This window comes from Pteropus vampyrus, unplaced genomic scaffold (assembly GCF_000151845.1).
Source record: "Pteropus vampyrus isolate Shadow unplaced genomic scaffold, Pvam_2.0 Scaffold66, whole genome shotgun sequence".
NCBI classification, from domain to species: domain Eukaryota; kingdom Metazoa; phylum Chordata; class Mammalia; order Chiroptera; family Pteropodidae; genus Pteropus; species Pteropus vampyrus.
In genome coordinates, this window is record NW_011888847.1 from 5,877,206 (window position 1) to 5,894,057 (window position 16,852).

The 16,852-nt window shown below is 32.7% G+C and overlaps 1 protein-coding gene across 3 annotated transcripts in view; it reads right to left on the reverse strand.

The window, feature by feature from the left end:
- Nucleotides 1–16,852, reverse strand: part of EML4 (echinoderm microtubule associated protein like 4) — a 133,260-nt gene that overhangs the window by 45,716 nt on the left and 70,692 nt on the right. For 2 of the 3 annotated variants that reach the window (XM_011361360.2, XM_011361358.2), the window contains exons 3-7: nt 13,965–14,094; nt 10,468–10,641; nt 8,497–8,622; nt 7,991–8,016; nt 7,758–7,790 (exon numbers count right to left, since the gene is read on the reverse strand). In XM_011361360.2, coding sequence (XP_011359662.1) covers nt 7,758–7,790; nt 7,991–8,016; nt 8,497–8,622; nt 10,468–10,641; nt 13,965–14,094 — 489 coding nt within the window. The remainder of the gene's footprint in view (nt 1–7,757; nt 7,791–7,990; nt 8,017–8,496; nt 8,623–10,467; nt 10,642–13,964; nt 14,095–16,852) is intronic. The other variant, XM_011361359.2, reaches the window with a different exon arrangement.

The window sequence follows — 16,852 nt, forward strand, 5'->3', positions numbered from 1 at the left end:
TTGTAACCATTCTAAACACTGTCCAGTGTTTATAATATACCATCTAACACACTGTAATACCTCTTCATAAGCTTTAAAGTAACTGGCCACAGAACAGCAAGGGTAGGCAAATAAGCTCGAATTCTGCTGATTCTATCATGTACATTTTAAAACGGGTCACAAATTCAGATATCTATAGGCCCAGGCCAGAAATGCAAAATGAAAGAATACAGGATGACAGGTTTGGGTGGCAGACCCCATACCCCATCTTAGGGAGGCAGCAGCTAGCCAGCTCCATGAAAGATGTAGGCCCAGTGTTGCCAGATCTTCTCATTTTTCAAGAGAAGTAGGAAATCTATAATTTACTGAAAAATTTACAATTTTAAAATGTTTACTCCTTTGCCAAGAAAGGAAAAATAGCATATAAAAAGAGTGCATACAAGGTCGCTAGTTTGCAACCTCTTTTTTCTATGATAGCCTTTGCCTTGGGAATAAGGTAAAATATATAGACAAAGAAGAGCCTCTTTTCTCCTCAATCATTGTTGATCCAAATTCTCACTGCAGACTGTTCCCTGAAGCTGTCAGTCTTCTTGATCTTATTGTCGAAGGACTTAACAATTTGTTTTACCCCAATGCTACTTTCTAGCTGAGATCAGTACTATTAAAACAAAGCTTGGTGGTCCCGAAAAAGAATGTGAGGAAAAGAAATTATTAAACTATCTCATGATATTTAGTAAACACAGTGGAGGGCTATTAGTATTCAGAAATAAAGATATTGCTTACCAAAATGTAATTAATTTCAACATTTTATCTCCCACCCCAATACCATAAAAATTCCTGAGATTGAGAAGGAGGCTACACAGTAGAGAAAACACAAACTTGGTGATAAAGACAGATTTCTTTTTGAATCACAGCTTTACCATTCCATTTCCTAGCTTATGCTCAAAGAAAACAAATATCCTTAATTGAATCTGGTCAATGATAGCTTAATTATAAAAGAAGAAATTCTGTGGGATACTATTAATAAAAATACCATAAATGCCATCATTCATCTTTCTAGACACATAAATGTTGGAACTGAAAGATATCCTAGAGCTAGCTCATCTAGTCCAACACTCCACTTTTACAGAGGGGGAAACCAAGGTTTAGAGGGGTCAATTTAGTTTTTAAACTGTACTCCGAAATTTTGTCTATTATTTACAACCTGGGAAACATTTTCGTCTAAAATTATGCTCTGTATCTGTCCAAAGTGATACCACTGGTTATTGAATACTTAGAATGTGGCTAATTTGAATTGAGATATGCTGTAAGTGTAAAATACACACCAGATTTTGAAGACAGTATGAAGAAGGTAAAATAGCTCATTAATGATTTTTTAATATTAATCACACATTGAATTAATATTCTGGGTTAAATATATTAAACTTAACGTTACCTGTGTCTTTTTACTTTTTAAAATGTGGCTACTAGGACATAAATCACTTATGCGTTATACATTATATTTCTATTAGACAATACTGTTCAGACAATGGTGAGATCCTCAGCCTAGTCCATAGAAATCCAATTACCTGAAAATACAACTTACTTATAATCCAAATAATACTAGCTTGAACTCTGGACCCAACAGTAGGAAATCAGAGAGCACAACAGAAGAGAAGATGATCTTTCTGCTCTACTATCTTTGAGCGAATGCTAGGCAAAAATTTGAAATTCTTAATGTTACTTTCCTTTCTACGTCCTTTTGACATAACCTCCTAGCATTTCTCCTTCAGTATCCTCAGGTTTTGTTGACCTTCTACTTCACCATCTCCCCTAGACTCTCCTGTTCCCCAAAATAATTTTCATATTTCCTAATTGCAAAATGATCTTCATATTTCCTAATCCAAACTTTGTGGAATAGTTATCTCAGGTGTTCTAAAAAAGCAGTATTGCTGAAATTATTCATACTGATGTAAATAACTGATTAAAAATCTTTTGCAGACTAACACTTCAGGCAGAGTGGAGAAGGAAGTTAGTATGGGGCAACTCTGCTCCAGGATTAATACTTCCATTTTTTTCACAGCTTGCTCTATTTCTAGACTTCGGGGGGAGCAGGGGGGAAAGCCTTCCAAATGCAATGGCAGAGCTTCAGGGGTTTGGACTATGACTGTACTTACTGGCATAATGGGTATTACTGTAGAAAGCCTTCTGAACTTTGGGAATGCCTGCAATTTACAGCATTTTTCTCCCCCCAATTTTTACTTTCAAATCCATTTTTGTTTGTTTGTTTGTTTTAGTTTTACAATCTTTAGAACTAAAGAGCCCACCAAAACTGGAATTTGAATTTTATATTTAACTAAAATGTAGCATGTGGGGTGTGATACTATCTGATTTCAGCAAACAGAAAATTAAAGAATCTTTATTTAGTTTGAGCTTTTTCTCTGGTATTACCAGTTCTAGTTCCCCAAACTACAGTTATATGATAGGTAAACAAGATCCTAGAAATATTGACTATAATTTTACAGTAGAAAGTGACAAAGACCATTTTAGGTAGGCTAAAATCCGTTCTAAAAGAATGTTTTTTCCAAACAAAAGATTTCAAGTCCCAGTTAATGATCCAGCTCTATTTTAGTAATAATTTACTATTTTAAAATTCCAATGAAACAATGTAACCTATAAAAATCTTTGGACTTTGAACAAGGAATTTGATTTGTACTATCATAGTCAAAATTTCATCCCTTTTCAAAGGGCTAGCTGTTAAAATAGATGATAAAAAAAAAAATGTAGATCCCCAAATTTTAAAAATGAGAAGTAGTGAATTCAGGAGAATATAAACTAATCTTATTTTATAGATTTAAAAATTCCTAGTTGTGAGACTTGCCAAATATTATGTAGTTAGTTTTATTAGCTAGGACAAAAACCTGGGTCTGAAAATTCTGACCAAGTATGAAAACACTACATTAATTTTCTTGGTTCTATAGACAGAGTTCAACTGGCTGGTAAATTTTACTGAATTCTTAACTACATGGAGGTGGGGGTGGCGTGAGGATGCACAATGAAGATGTAAAAGATGTGAATCTAGCCCCTTAGGAGCTTACAATGGAGACATAACCAAGTCTTACACATCAGCTAATCAATTCTTATACTAATTACTATAATGAACCAACCTACAGTTAACTACTTTCTTGAATCCAAACCTCAGTTAATCAGATTTCTCTTTGCTGTTTTGTTTACAGCTGTGATTGTCATAAAATTACTTGAAAATATCAGATATGGGAGTTTGCTTAAACATTTTAGATTATTTTTACTGCCTAAAAAAGTCTTTCTTTGGGAAAAGATAGAAATCTATTTCAACAATATAAGACACACAAAACTTTTAAGAGACTTGCTATAATTGGTATAGTCACTATAAAAAAGTTTAGAGGTTCTTCAAAAAATTAAAAATAGAACTACTTTATGACTCAGCCATTCCTCTTCTGGGTATTTGTTCAAAGAAAACCAACACACTAATTCGAAAAGGTGTATGCACCCTTATGTTTGCTACAGCGCTATTTACAATTGCCAAGATGCGGGAGCAACCTAAGTGCCCATCAACAGACAACTGTATAAAGGAGATGTGGTACATATATACAATGGAATATTACTCGGTCATAAGAAAAATGAAATCTTACCATTTGCAATGATATGGATGGACCTAGAGAGTATTCTGCTAAGTGAAATAAGTCAAAGACAAATACCACGATTTCACTTGTATGTGGAATCTAAAGAACAAAATAAATAAAACAGAAACAGACTCATTTCACCCCTAACTAGGTCTAATAATTATCCTCTTTCCACTATACCACTTTGCTTTCCTTTCCTAAGCCTAATGAAGCTTCTATTGCTTAGAATGAATCCGTATTTTATAAATGTAATAGCTAACAAAAACAAAATTGAATGCGCACTATGATAAATGACCTCTTCGCTGTTGCTTAACACAGCAAGAAAGTGCTTGCTTGTCTCAGGGTTTACGGACTTTGTTTTCTCTGCTTGTGAAATTCTTTTCTCCAGATAGCCACATATTTCACTCACTTCCTTTAGGTAGCACAAATATCACTTTGTCAGAATTGTCTTCCCTAAACACTCTCTATACAATAGCAATTCTCTACTCTCCTTATTCTTTGCCAATATGCATCACTTCTTGACATATTATGTATTTATTAAATGTTTTTTACATGGAGAATATAAGTTCCACTGAATTCAGACATTGCAACTGCTGAATTTGGGTGCCTAGGACATGTCTTGACAAAATAAGCACTCAATAAATATTTGTTAAATGAATGAATGTTTAAAGTGTGTATCTGATAAAGAACAATAAAGAAACATATTAGAACCATGATAGCTTTTAAAATGACAAGATTATTTATTTTTCTCCAATTCTGTAAATGATTTTATATTTTTTGGTTATTTGAACAACTGTTTGGTTACAATAAATTACCAAAGGATTTTGGACAGTATGTATTTCAATGTGACTTTTAAGTATTTTTCATTTGAAGCCATTTTTAGATGGGTAGCTAGGTAGCTAATAAGAAATAGTCATTTACTTCTCAGATTCTAAGATATTATGACAGATATTCTTCCATCTAAATAGACCTGTAGTAAGCAGAAGAGTATGATTTGGTTGATTGATGAGTTCCCTTTTCCTCAATTAAGCAGGCTTCTCTCCAGTAGGGATTTGAGTCATTCAGATTCTCAACAATGATCAATTAAATTACGTGCCAGTTCTAAACAGCACAAGTTTAAGATGCTACAAGGGAAAAATAATTTAAGATTATTCAAATCTTTTTGGAAAAAAAAACCCAAACAAACCAAACAAACCAGTACCATGTAGTAATTTGAGGGCATTCAGGTTCTGCCCTAGAAATGAGGACATGTGACACTTATTTTCCATATTTAAAAACTGTCATATGTTTGATAACTTAACAGTTAAGGAAGAGCTTATTCGCTGTACTCATTTTGCTTGTTAAAAATTTGTCAGACTGTTATTTATTTTGCCCAATAGATAATTTTATAAAAGGTGCTTATAGTCCCCCAAGTTAGTTCAAAAAACTTTTTAATCAATAACTTACCAAATAAATAGTATTGTACTAGAACCTAACTGCTACATCTAACAACAAATAGTCCTACAGGAAAAATTCAGTTTAACTTGATGTGTTAAGTCTTTATTTCTCCCATGATGACAGCAGATCCACTAGAACTAGGGAAAAAAGTAATGAAAAGGGTTTAGACTTCTGGGATTTGAATGTAGATAAAGATCTAAGTCAGTAAGAGCCTCTTTTTAGTGATATAACCTGTCCTTCCACCCACACCCAGCCTTAGAAATTGCCTTGTGTACATTCCATTATACCTCCCATTGCTTTTACCCATGCTTTCCTTTCTTCTGCCTAAGTGTTGATAAGAACATTCAGTTTTACAGCTCTTCTCCTACTCTATTGTGGCTGAAGGTCACAGGCCCTTGAGGTAAAGTTTTTCCTCCTACCACTCACCTAAATGTACCAAATGTAAACTGGCTTCTTCCCAAATCAAAGCAGATGGCTGGGAGTAAGTCACACTTGTCATTGTTAAAAAAGAGCTAAAAAAATCAGTAAGTCATATTTTTAAAAGACTCTCCAAAAGTGACACATACATATTTTAGATTAATAAAGTATATAAAAAATGTGTTGTGAAATGAATACCAAACTTTAAAAATATATCTACAATGTCAAATGAAGATCATCTATTTAATAATCATCTTTCATCTTCCTCTACACATTTGAGTGCAAGGTTTTACAGCCAGACTCATATATCAAATTTATTTGTGCCAGAATTATGTTTAAACATTTCATTATCTTTATTTTTTACAGTAATCTTTTGAGGATTTATTATTGTCTCAATTATAAATGAGAAAAATAAAAGACTTAAGAAAGTAGAGTAACCTCAAGGTCACATAACTAAGTAATGGTGAATCCAGTCTCTGGATTCCAAAATACATGTGTTTTAACATCTGCACTATGTTGCTTGCTACACATCTCTACAAGTAGATTAAGTCTTATAGACAACTCAAGTATAACTGTCCAAAACCAAACTCTTATTCTTTTCTATACATCTACTCCTCCTCAAATGTTCTTTATTTCAGTAGATGCCTCTTACCTATTTGCTCAAGCTATCCTTCATAGATTCCCTGTGTTCCTTATTTCTTTACCTCACTTATCTCCTAAACTATCCTTACCTACCTAACAGGCTGAAGCACAAAGGTTCTCCCTGAAGGTATACTCTAGCAATAAGAGCCTGCTGCAGATAGAATATAGCTGATTAAAATGGCAAAAGAACAGACTCAAAATCCAAAAATAAGGCTAAATGCAAGCAATATTCGACATTAAATTCCAACATCTGGGACAATCTTTTTGAGTTAAAATTCTCAAAATAAGTTAAGTAGAATTTAACTTATTTTTCTATAACCTTTTTTAGCTTTTCTTTCTTCCTTCTTCCAAGACACAGGCTAAAGTCCTGCTTCGTGATGCGTCCGTAACAAGAGCCACTCCTTTTAAAAACATGTGTTTACCTACATACCTGAATATTTTTGAAAACTGTCACCAACACAAACCACTCACTTATATACTAATCTTAAGTTCCTTTTTCCTTCCAAAAACTATACCACAATATGAGAAAGAGGCAGGCAGCTCTTTCTCATTTACCCAATATTCTCAGATTAGAAAATGCTCACATTGTCATTTTGCCTAGGTCACAAGACTATTATCTAGAAAAGCCAGGACCAAACACTAAACACAGAGATTCTCCATTCACTGCTCTTTCCATACATATCACTACATCTGTTTTTTTAAAAAAAATTTGATATACCGTAGTAAGGGTTGTTTTTGTAAATAAAATATCATTTTTTCCTTAAAGTATTTCAACCATTATTTGACGTATATTTAATTATAAAAGAGGGAAAAAAATAAGATCGACTAAAGGAGAAAAATGCCAGCTAAAATCAACTTCATTAAAAATTTCTATGTAAAAATAAATAATTCAAAGACGATTATAAATATTTTTCTTATTAGAACCAAAGGAAGAAGTAAAAATCCATAGGTATCAATTTAAATCTCCAACAAAAATTTTAATCACATTGTTAATATATAATAGCCCAGAAAATAATTATGACAAATAGAAATGAACTGTAAAAAGCATGCACAGAAAGAACATGCTTTCATTTAGACAGCATGCTTTAAATTTGCAAGCAATCTGAGGAGAATGTAAAACTAATGTATAAAACTTACCTACTTTGCAATTAAATTAAACACACATTTATAGAAAGTCTGCTCTCCTTCTTTTGGTCAGAACAAGCCAACAACAGCAAGTAGCCAAAAATTACAATTAATATAAAAAAAAATTTAAGAGAAAATGGATTTGCTAGACTCATTATATTTTCAGTCTAAGCTTCAAGAAATGAGTGATTATTTGCAATGAAGTTGGCAAGACAGGAAACTGAGTTAAAATTTATCCATCTTTTAAATGGCTTTTCTAAGTACAACTTTTATTGTTTTTAAAAATGGAGAAATTCCCTTTAGTGTTTTATATCTTTTTGTAATAATGTATTTATTTCTACTGTTAACTCTGAATCTTCAAAACTCACAGAAATAAGATAAATTTTTAGAAAAGTAGTTGGATTCACTAGTTCAAATTACCATATTTCCTTTAGTAGTATCAATAATGAAAAGCCAGATAAGAGATCCAGTAAGAAATTAACTTAGAAGGCAACCAACTGTGTAGCTTATTCTTACCTTGGCTGTTTTTTTCACGGGTTGACATTTTTGCTGGTTGAGACAAAAATGACATATCTTACAATAAAAACTGGGCATTTTCTTAAATGATTATAATAATGTACTTCTCTTTCATTACTATGAGCTAATAAAGTATACTGAATAAAAAGTCAATATTCTTATCAATCAGCAAAAATTTAACTGAAGTAGAAAAGCAACATAAATATTTTTTTAAAAAAGCATTTTTCATTTACCTTGATTGATGATGACATCTTTATGCCTACAAAAGGAATTCAAAGACATTTATTTTATAATTTTATTTGGGTGACCATTAGAACCACCTAAAGTTGTAAAAGCTTCAATGCCTAGGCCATAACACAGATAAAGCTCTAGAAGTGATTTTAAAAGCTTTAGCATTTTAAAGTTTCTCACTAGTCTCAACTACTAATATATACTATTTTATAAAACAATGCATATTCCATAAAATTACATAAGTAGTGAAAGCACAGAAAGAACTTATGAAAGGAAAAATACTCAAATCTTATGGGATCAACGAGCTTTATTATGTAAGTCGAGGAGCATTAACTCCTGGAAGACACCATCCTTCTTAGAACTCTTAAAAGAAAAAAAACACTGAGAAGATAAATTATAATATGGGTTTTTTAAAAAGAATGATTCAAACCAGACATTTAATTGTACATGCAAACATGGCAGTCACATAATTAATTTTTAGTTTTAACTGAGAAAGTCTAATACTTACTTGTCTGTATTTTTTATAACTCTTGATATTAATTTTGATGTTGAAACTGCTTTCAATAATTTATTACGACTATCATCTGAATTTTCCCATGAATTATGTGACTTTTCAGCCGTTGGTCGTTTTATGCTGCAAGAAACATATCAATTTCTTAGAGAAAAATTCTACGAGTGACAGTGACATATAACTGACAGTTTAAAGAGAACATAAAAGCAGCAATAAACATTTCCTTAAAGCTAATCCAGAAAAGAAGGAAAGATTAGTTGAAAGGTTCTTCCTGGATGAGTGAAGGAGTTAAGCAAGGCAATTACTGTTTTATAATTTTCACTATATTCACAAGATTCATTAGAACAAATATTATTTGATTAAAAAAATTTATGCTTTAGTTGTTAATAGAAAAAAACCCATTTGCTTAAATCTCTAAGCAACACTATTTCTCATAATTTGTGACATTGTGTGAATCTGTGAAAAAAAAAAAAAAACCTGTGCTTTTTTGTGTCATTAAAAGGCTATTATTTTCATTTTTTATGTCCTCATTATATATAGTACAAATGATAATTTCTAACTAAATTGTGGGACTAAAACTCTTGTTTTTACCTTTTAGAGACAATTTTACCCATGACCAGACTAATTCCACATATTTACGACTGAAATTTTTTGATTTATAAATGAGTTTTTGGCTGCATTGCTAATTATCCTACAACTCATCCAGTCTTCAAGACTTCTTGCAATAGTATATCCAAAGAGCAATTTAGAATGACAAGCACATTTCCAAGAGACCTTAAGAAGCTGAAAAAAAGATCTCGGACAAAGAAGATATCAAGTCAAATCAGAACCTTAAAGAGATTGATTATACCAAAAAAAAAAAAGCCACCTTTAACCATACACACTTCAAAGTTGCATAACGTTAATGAGCTACATCCAAGAAAAACTCCACATGAGAACAGGCAGGAGAATTACAAACCATTTAGATAGCATAAGAATCTGCGTGAAAAACACAGACAAAGCATTTTAAATGTTAAACATGCATCAATGAAATGAAGGGTTGTTTTGTTTTCCCAAATTTCCATTAGAGATTTGAGACAAAATAGTAAACTGGTCAAATAAAAATATATTATAAATCTTTTAGGAATGGTTGTCATTTATTTTACTAAAATCCTAGCCAGTTCTGGGAATGGTTTAATATTTTCCTAAGATTTCAAAGTGGAAGTATGGTGATAAAACATATCTATACCTAATCATCCAGCTGTAATCAGGCTAATTTTATTAAGCTGGTCTAATATTTGATTAAAAGGCAGCTGTAGCACTGAACTCTCAGCATGCAGGTTTAGATCCCCAATTTAGGCTCACACACATTGTTAGAATGTCTCCCTTCTCCCCCTCTCACAACTTTTAAATATTAATTATTACAGACACAGAGAGAAGCCCTCAAGCAAGCCTTTAGCATAGAAAAGACCAGGTGAAATGGATTCATTTCTCTACTCAAGCAAGAACTTATCCTCCCAAAACCCAAAATTGAAACTGAGACGCAGTCACAATGAAGAGCCATTTGTTGAGAGGGACCCTTGCAAGTTGAAGGTTGTAATGATGCCAAAATACGGAGAGGATAATTACATATGGCAATTTTCTACCCACGGCTATAAATTCGTGCATAGTTATATAGAAATTTTTAAAATTCTATAATTTATCATAAAAATATTGTTTTGGTTTTAGAGTAGGTTATTTCTGCCTTCCTTTCATCAAACTGTTTATGATTTAATTTTTTTCCCCCAGTTTTAACTGAGGAATTTTGACTTTAGATCTTCACCTCCCAATATGCTAAAAAAAAAAAAAATAGATTATAGCAACAAAACGGGAGGAGGGGAAAAAGCCACCAGGCTTTCTCTTAGACTCCATGGACAGCCAACTTTTTCTCACAGAATTTAGGTATCATTACAACTGTTCCCTAGCTCTGTACTTGGGATCAGTTAAAACCTTTTGGTGGGAGTAGAATTCTTGCTTTCTTGAGTTTGTCTGTGTATTTGGAGAGGCTGTGAAGAGGGCTGGGGAGAAGGTGATGCTCGAATTTGTGGACTTTGATCATTAGAATGAGATTCCTCTTTTTTTTCTCTCTGTCCTTGTGGTTTTTCTTTCTTTTTTTCTGTACCACTGTAAAATAAAGTATAACATGGAACAACATATATTTCAACAAATAAAAAAGATAATATCAAATGATGGAAAAAGTAATTATTATATAATTCAGAAATCCTAAATCATACGGCTAATATAACTTGTATTGCTCTCGTTCAATAATAAAGACATTTCTCTGAAAATTCTGGAAGCTGTTAAAATCTTCAGTGAAGAATTTATAAGAATCCTAAGGTAAATGTATCTATGAAGATTGCCCCTAAGGACCAAAAAGACCTCTAAGGCAGGGGTCCCCAACCCCGGAACCACGGACCCAACCAGTACTGGTCTGAAGTCTGTTAGGAACAGGCCTCACGACAGGGGGTGAGCGCCTTGTGTGTGTGTGGGGGGTGGTGGGGCAAGCAAAGCTACATTAGTATTTGCAGCCGCTCCCCAGCACTATTACCGCCTCAGCTCCACCTCAGATCATCAGGCATTAAATTCTCATAGGAGCACTGCTCTCTGGTGCCAAAAAGGTCGGGGACCACTACTCTAAGGCATTTGCCATCTTGGTACATTTGGGGGGACAACAGATCTCTTACTAACTTCAACCTACTCAAATCAGAGCATTAGTGAAACTTTCCATTACATCTGTTAAATATACTGACACCCAAAGCACACTGAATGCTCATGTTTAGTAGGTTATTCTCTACCTTCTGTTTCTTCTATATATTTCTGCTCCCACTAGTTGAGTATTAAACTTACCAAGAGTCAACTGTGTTTTCTTCCCTGAATCTGTTTCCACCAGTTGTACTTGTTATTTTAAGTTAATACAAAGAAAATTGACAAAACATACATAGAACAGAGAATTATAATTTCTATGACAACTCAGTTGAATGCTCTGGAAAGACTCCATAAAAATGAGTTACTAAAAGAAAATACTGTTAAATTTTGTGTACATGAGACAATTATAAAAGGTTGGGGGAAAAAAATCAAAGAGAAAGATATGGGTATTAATTCATATTGTTGTGCAAGCATTTTAAATTTCTTACTCTCTTAAAAAATGAAACTGAAAATTATTAAAAAATGATTTTATGGGTGTATTTTATGCAAGATAGTCTAGGAATAGCAAGGAATCTAATCAGAGATGCATACTTAGAAGGTGATAGGAGGCTCATTCAAATTGACAAATGAATATATGTGAATATTTTATGTTAAAACAAAATATTTAAAATATTTATGTATAAATTCTTGGGATTCCGCACTTTGACTCTTGATTAATGAAGCATGTACCATTCTCAAACACACTGGATAAGAATCTTTATGTTGCACAAACACTTTTGACAATACTACAAAGCAGATGGAATCAAGACTTGAATTCCAGAGTTGAAAAGGCAGAAAACTACTGCCTACACTTCTTAATCAAAGGACATTTTGTAATCTGATTATAAGGTGCATAATCTACAAGGAAGTGTGTTTAAGAACATTTTAAACAAATATACATAGTATATATACAATTTATATAATAGCTTAAAATGTTAAATTATAATTTTGACAGTGATGTTTCTTAATTTGATTCAGTTCTGATACCTTCAGACTGGCCCTTGACTGTCTACTTCATGTTCAATTTTTTAAAGTCTGTACCAAGAAGTACAGTTCTTCCTCAAAAATATCAGGTTAACTTTGAAATTTATAACAGTTAAATTACTTCCTGCTGTTCTTCAAACTATCCTGAATGCATAGGTCACTAGTCTTATGTGGGCTCAGAATAACCTAAAAGAATGTTTCCTCCTAGGTTAAAAGCATAATACTACAAGCTCCTGCATCATAAAATAACAAAATCAGTTGGTTTCAGACTGTGGGTGGAGTCATTATCATGCATAATATCGATCACAGCACAGAACTACAGCTATGTAAGAAAATGGTCTGAATCCAAACTGTTACTGGAAGTTGATTAAGAACTGTATTAAAAATTTCCACCATGTATTTGTTTTCTTATAATTTGTCCTTTCTTCTTCTTTTTTTTTTTTCACTGAAAGTAGAGCAGGTAATAAATTTTGGCATGCTTTAGAGGAGAAAGTCTAGATCCTGTAATGAAAATGACTTCAAGGACTGAATTCTAGTAGGGGCTTTTCTTCACCATTTCTGTGGCTAAATGTTTGGTTAACATCTATAAATCCTCATTGATAAATAATTCAGTCACTGGCATTAGTTTATTGAGGCAATCATTTTTCATCAGTACATTTTAAATATTATTCTATTACTTAAGGTCCTCAATCATTCTTTGAAAACAGTTATAAGATTAGCAGTTGATCTCTTGTGGTCTCTCCAACTCCACAATGGAATAATTTGCTAGGAATTACACTAAAACAATTTTGCTTAAACAGAAGATTAAATTAATTAATTGATAAAAAGAACATATAGAATGTAAATCTGTAATCCACAGAAATTTTTATATTACTGTATTTTCACTGCCTTCCTGTCCTCCATCCCAATACACATACACACAGCACAGTACTATATTTTGAATTAAGTCTTAATTTTACAGTCACGGTTAAAGAATAAAAGTCATAATAGTGTTTAACCTCCCATTAATGTAGATGTATATCAAAGATTGTATTTCTTCTTTAAAAATGCTGTATCAGAGAATCACAAATACAATGATTATTTCACTTTTATGTAGAATTAAAAAAAAATAAAAATAAAAACAAGACTCATAGATACAGAGAACAATCTGATGGTTCCTAGAAGGGAAGAGGGTGGGAAGTTGGGTGAAAAAAGTGAAGGGGACTAAAAGGTATAACTTCCAGTTACAAAATAAAACACAGGGATATAAAGTACAGCATAGGGAATACAGTCAATAATGTCATAATAACTTTGTACAGTCACAGATGGTTACAAGACTTAATGTGGTGTTCATGTCCTAAGGTATATAAATATCAAATCACTATATTGTACATCTGAAACTAATATAGTATTATATGTCAACTACACTACTTTAATAAATAAGTAAGCAAACAAGCATGCTATATCAAATATACCACTTGCTATGGAAAATTCACTTATGTAATTTCATTAAATATAGTCATGCTTATCTCATCAACAAATGCTTGTTAAAAAGAAACAAAACCAGGAAATGAAACTGCTTTCTTTAGTTAATAACCAAAAGCTGCCTCACACAACTCAATAGGTACAATGAATGTAAACTGTGTGAGGATAGGCTGAATGTGTCTATATTTAAAGTTAAAGAATTCAAAGGACATGCTCACTTGAATTCCATAAACTCTATTTCATATTCATTTCAAAAGGAGACTGAGTTATCACATTCAGACAATTTTATAATGTTGCCCCGCGCCCATGGATACCTTTTAGCAGCAGATGAAAGAGTTTCTTTTCTTGCAATTGAGACAGATGTGGTATGACTTGGTTTTCTGTTCGCACCACTTCCATTGGTTATACAGGACATGGAAATAGCTTCTCGAATGCCTGGTTGGCCTAAAAATGGTTAAGAAAAATATTTTACATCGAACTTCAAAATATTTCCCAAATACTGGAGTTTAAAAAATTAAGCCCATCAGTTTTTGGAACTAGTAAGCAAATTGCTCTCCCTGGCATACAGCATACAATATTATTGTCTCAAAATTGAATCTCATGAAAACAGACTTATAGAGAAACTAAGTAGCTTAATAGTAGCCAGACTCATTCTTTACCTAAATGATTCGCTTTCCACACAAAGCAGCTTTAAAGCACAAATCAAAGTCGTACTTCAAATTAAACCACAAATCCCCATGTCATTGATTTTTAGAAATAGCTCGAGTTCTGTTGAAATTTAATTTGTAATCCAGAAACCATAAATGTTAAATCTTAGCATGATATTTTATATTAGTAAACCGTAAGTATACAAAGTAACCTCTGTTTTCTTAATTTATACATTAGAAGGACTGCAATAAATATGTGATGGGTATGTTGGAGTGGTCAGGAAGATTCAAAGTCACAAGATAAAACAGCCACATCTATTCAAGGGGCAAGTTTATTTAAAGATTTAGCAATAGATAAGTTCTGAATTTTTGGATTCAGTTTTCTCATACGCACACAAGAAAATCTAACTTTTAAATTTGGCCGATCTCATGTTTGTTTGCTTATCTTTATAAAAGCACCAAGTAACGCTTTTATGTACAGAGCCTAAAATATCTGGCATCCTAGAGTGTTTCATACATGATGGTATAACATGGCATTTTTAACATGAATAAGTAAAACTGGGGGCCACCTGTATCATAATTATCTTAAACGCTCTTCAATACAGAGATTCCTAGAACCTACCTGAGACCGAATGACTCAGGAGAAAGGATGGGGGAAATCTACTGTACTTTTTTTTTTAACTTCCTAGGAAAATTTTCACATATTACAAAGCACAATACTCCCCTCACCCCCGATTATGCTAATATCACTGGTCATCAGATGTAGTGCTAGTCTACCAAACAGGTGACTTCCTGTTGTATTACAGCTTAAAAAAAATTGCGTTAAAATACTCATAATGTAAAAAACTTAGCAGTTTAACCACTTAAAAAGGAACAATTCAGTGGCATTCAATATGTTCGCAATGTTGTGCGACCATCACCATTATTCAGTTCCAGAACATTTTCAGCACCCTAAACAGAAACCTTGTACTAATTATGCAGTCACTACTCTCCACTCCTTCCTTCCTCTCCACAGCCCTTGTCAACCATTAATCTGCACTGATCTCTATACATTTGCCTATTCCAAATATTTTATATACAAGGAATCATACAAAATATTCTTTGTGTTTGGCTTCTTTCACTTAGCCCAATGTTTTCAAAGTTAATCTATGTGGCAGCATGTATGGGTATTTTATTCTTTTTATGGCTGAATAATATGAATATATTACATTCTGTTTATTTATTCTTCCGTTGATGGACAATTGGTTGTTTCCACCTTTCGGCTATTTGCGCATAAGCTTTCATTTGAACATCTCTGTCAATTCTGTTGGGTATATAACTAGGAGAACTGCTGGGTCACATGGTTATTTTATGCTTAACTTATTGAGGAACCAATAAACAGCAGCTGCACTATTTTACAATCCCGCCAGCAACGTATGATGGGTCGTTTCACCACATCCTTGTCAACACTTGTTATTTTTGTTATTAAACAAACAAACAAACAAACAAAAACTTATAGCCACCTTAGTGAGCCTTAAGTGCTACCTCACTGTGATGTTTGATTTGCATTTCCTTAATGAGACTCTTTTACTGGATTTGTTAGCCATTTATTATCCTCTTTGGAGAAATATCTATTCAAGTCCTTTGCCCATTTTTCAATAGGACTATAGGATGGAAATTGTTAAGTCTTCCTTCCTTCTTTCTTAGTCATTCTAGCTAAATGTTTGTCAAAGTTTGATCTAGTAAAAACTTTGGGTTTCATTAATTCTTAATTCATCTCTTCATTTATCTCTAATCTTTATGTTTTCTTCCTTCTGCTAGCTTTGTGTTTAGTTTTTTTTTCTTTTTCTATTTCATTAAGGTTAAAGTTAGATTATTAATTTGAAATATTTGTTCTTTTTTAACACAGGCACTTATTGCTTTTGCTGTACCAACAGCTGGTTTTTGAAATTAAAAAAAAACACAAAAAAACAAAAAACTTTTGTTATACACAAAAACCATTAGCCACTACATAAAAAACATATAGTATTCAATTTACTTCCCATGCTCTCTTCCAGTGTCCCAAACCTCATCTCAAAAGAGCTCAATCACACCCATTAGGACAGCTATTATCTAAAAAACAAACAAACAAACAAACAAACAAACAAAAAACCAAAAAAAATAACCCCACAACTCCTCCCCCAATAACACATGTTGGCAAGGATATGGAGAAACTGGAATCCTTGTGTATTTCTGGTAGGAATGTAAAATATTGCAGGTCCTGTGGAAAACAGTATTAGCTGTTCCTCAAAAACTAAACATGAAATTACCATGTGATCTAACAATTCCACTTTTAGGTATATTATATATACCGAAAAGAAATGAAAGCAGGGAGTGGAGGTTATTTGTACACTTGTGTTCATAGCAGCATTATTCACAATAGCCAAAAGATGAAAACCACTCAAAGTCCATTGACAGATGAATGGATAACCAAATGTGGTATGTACATATGACGGAATATAATCAGCTTAAAAAACTGAATAAAGTTGTGAAACATACTATAACATAGATAGACCTTAAAGACATTATTCTAAGTG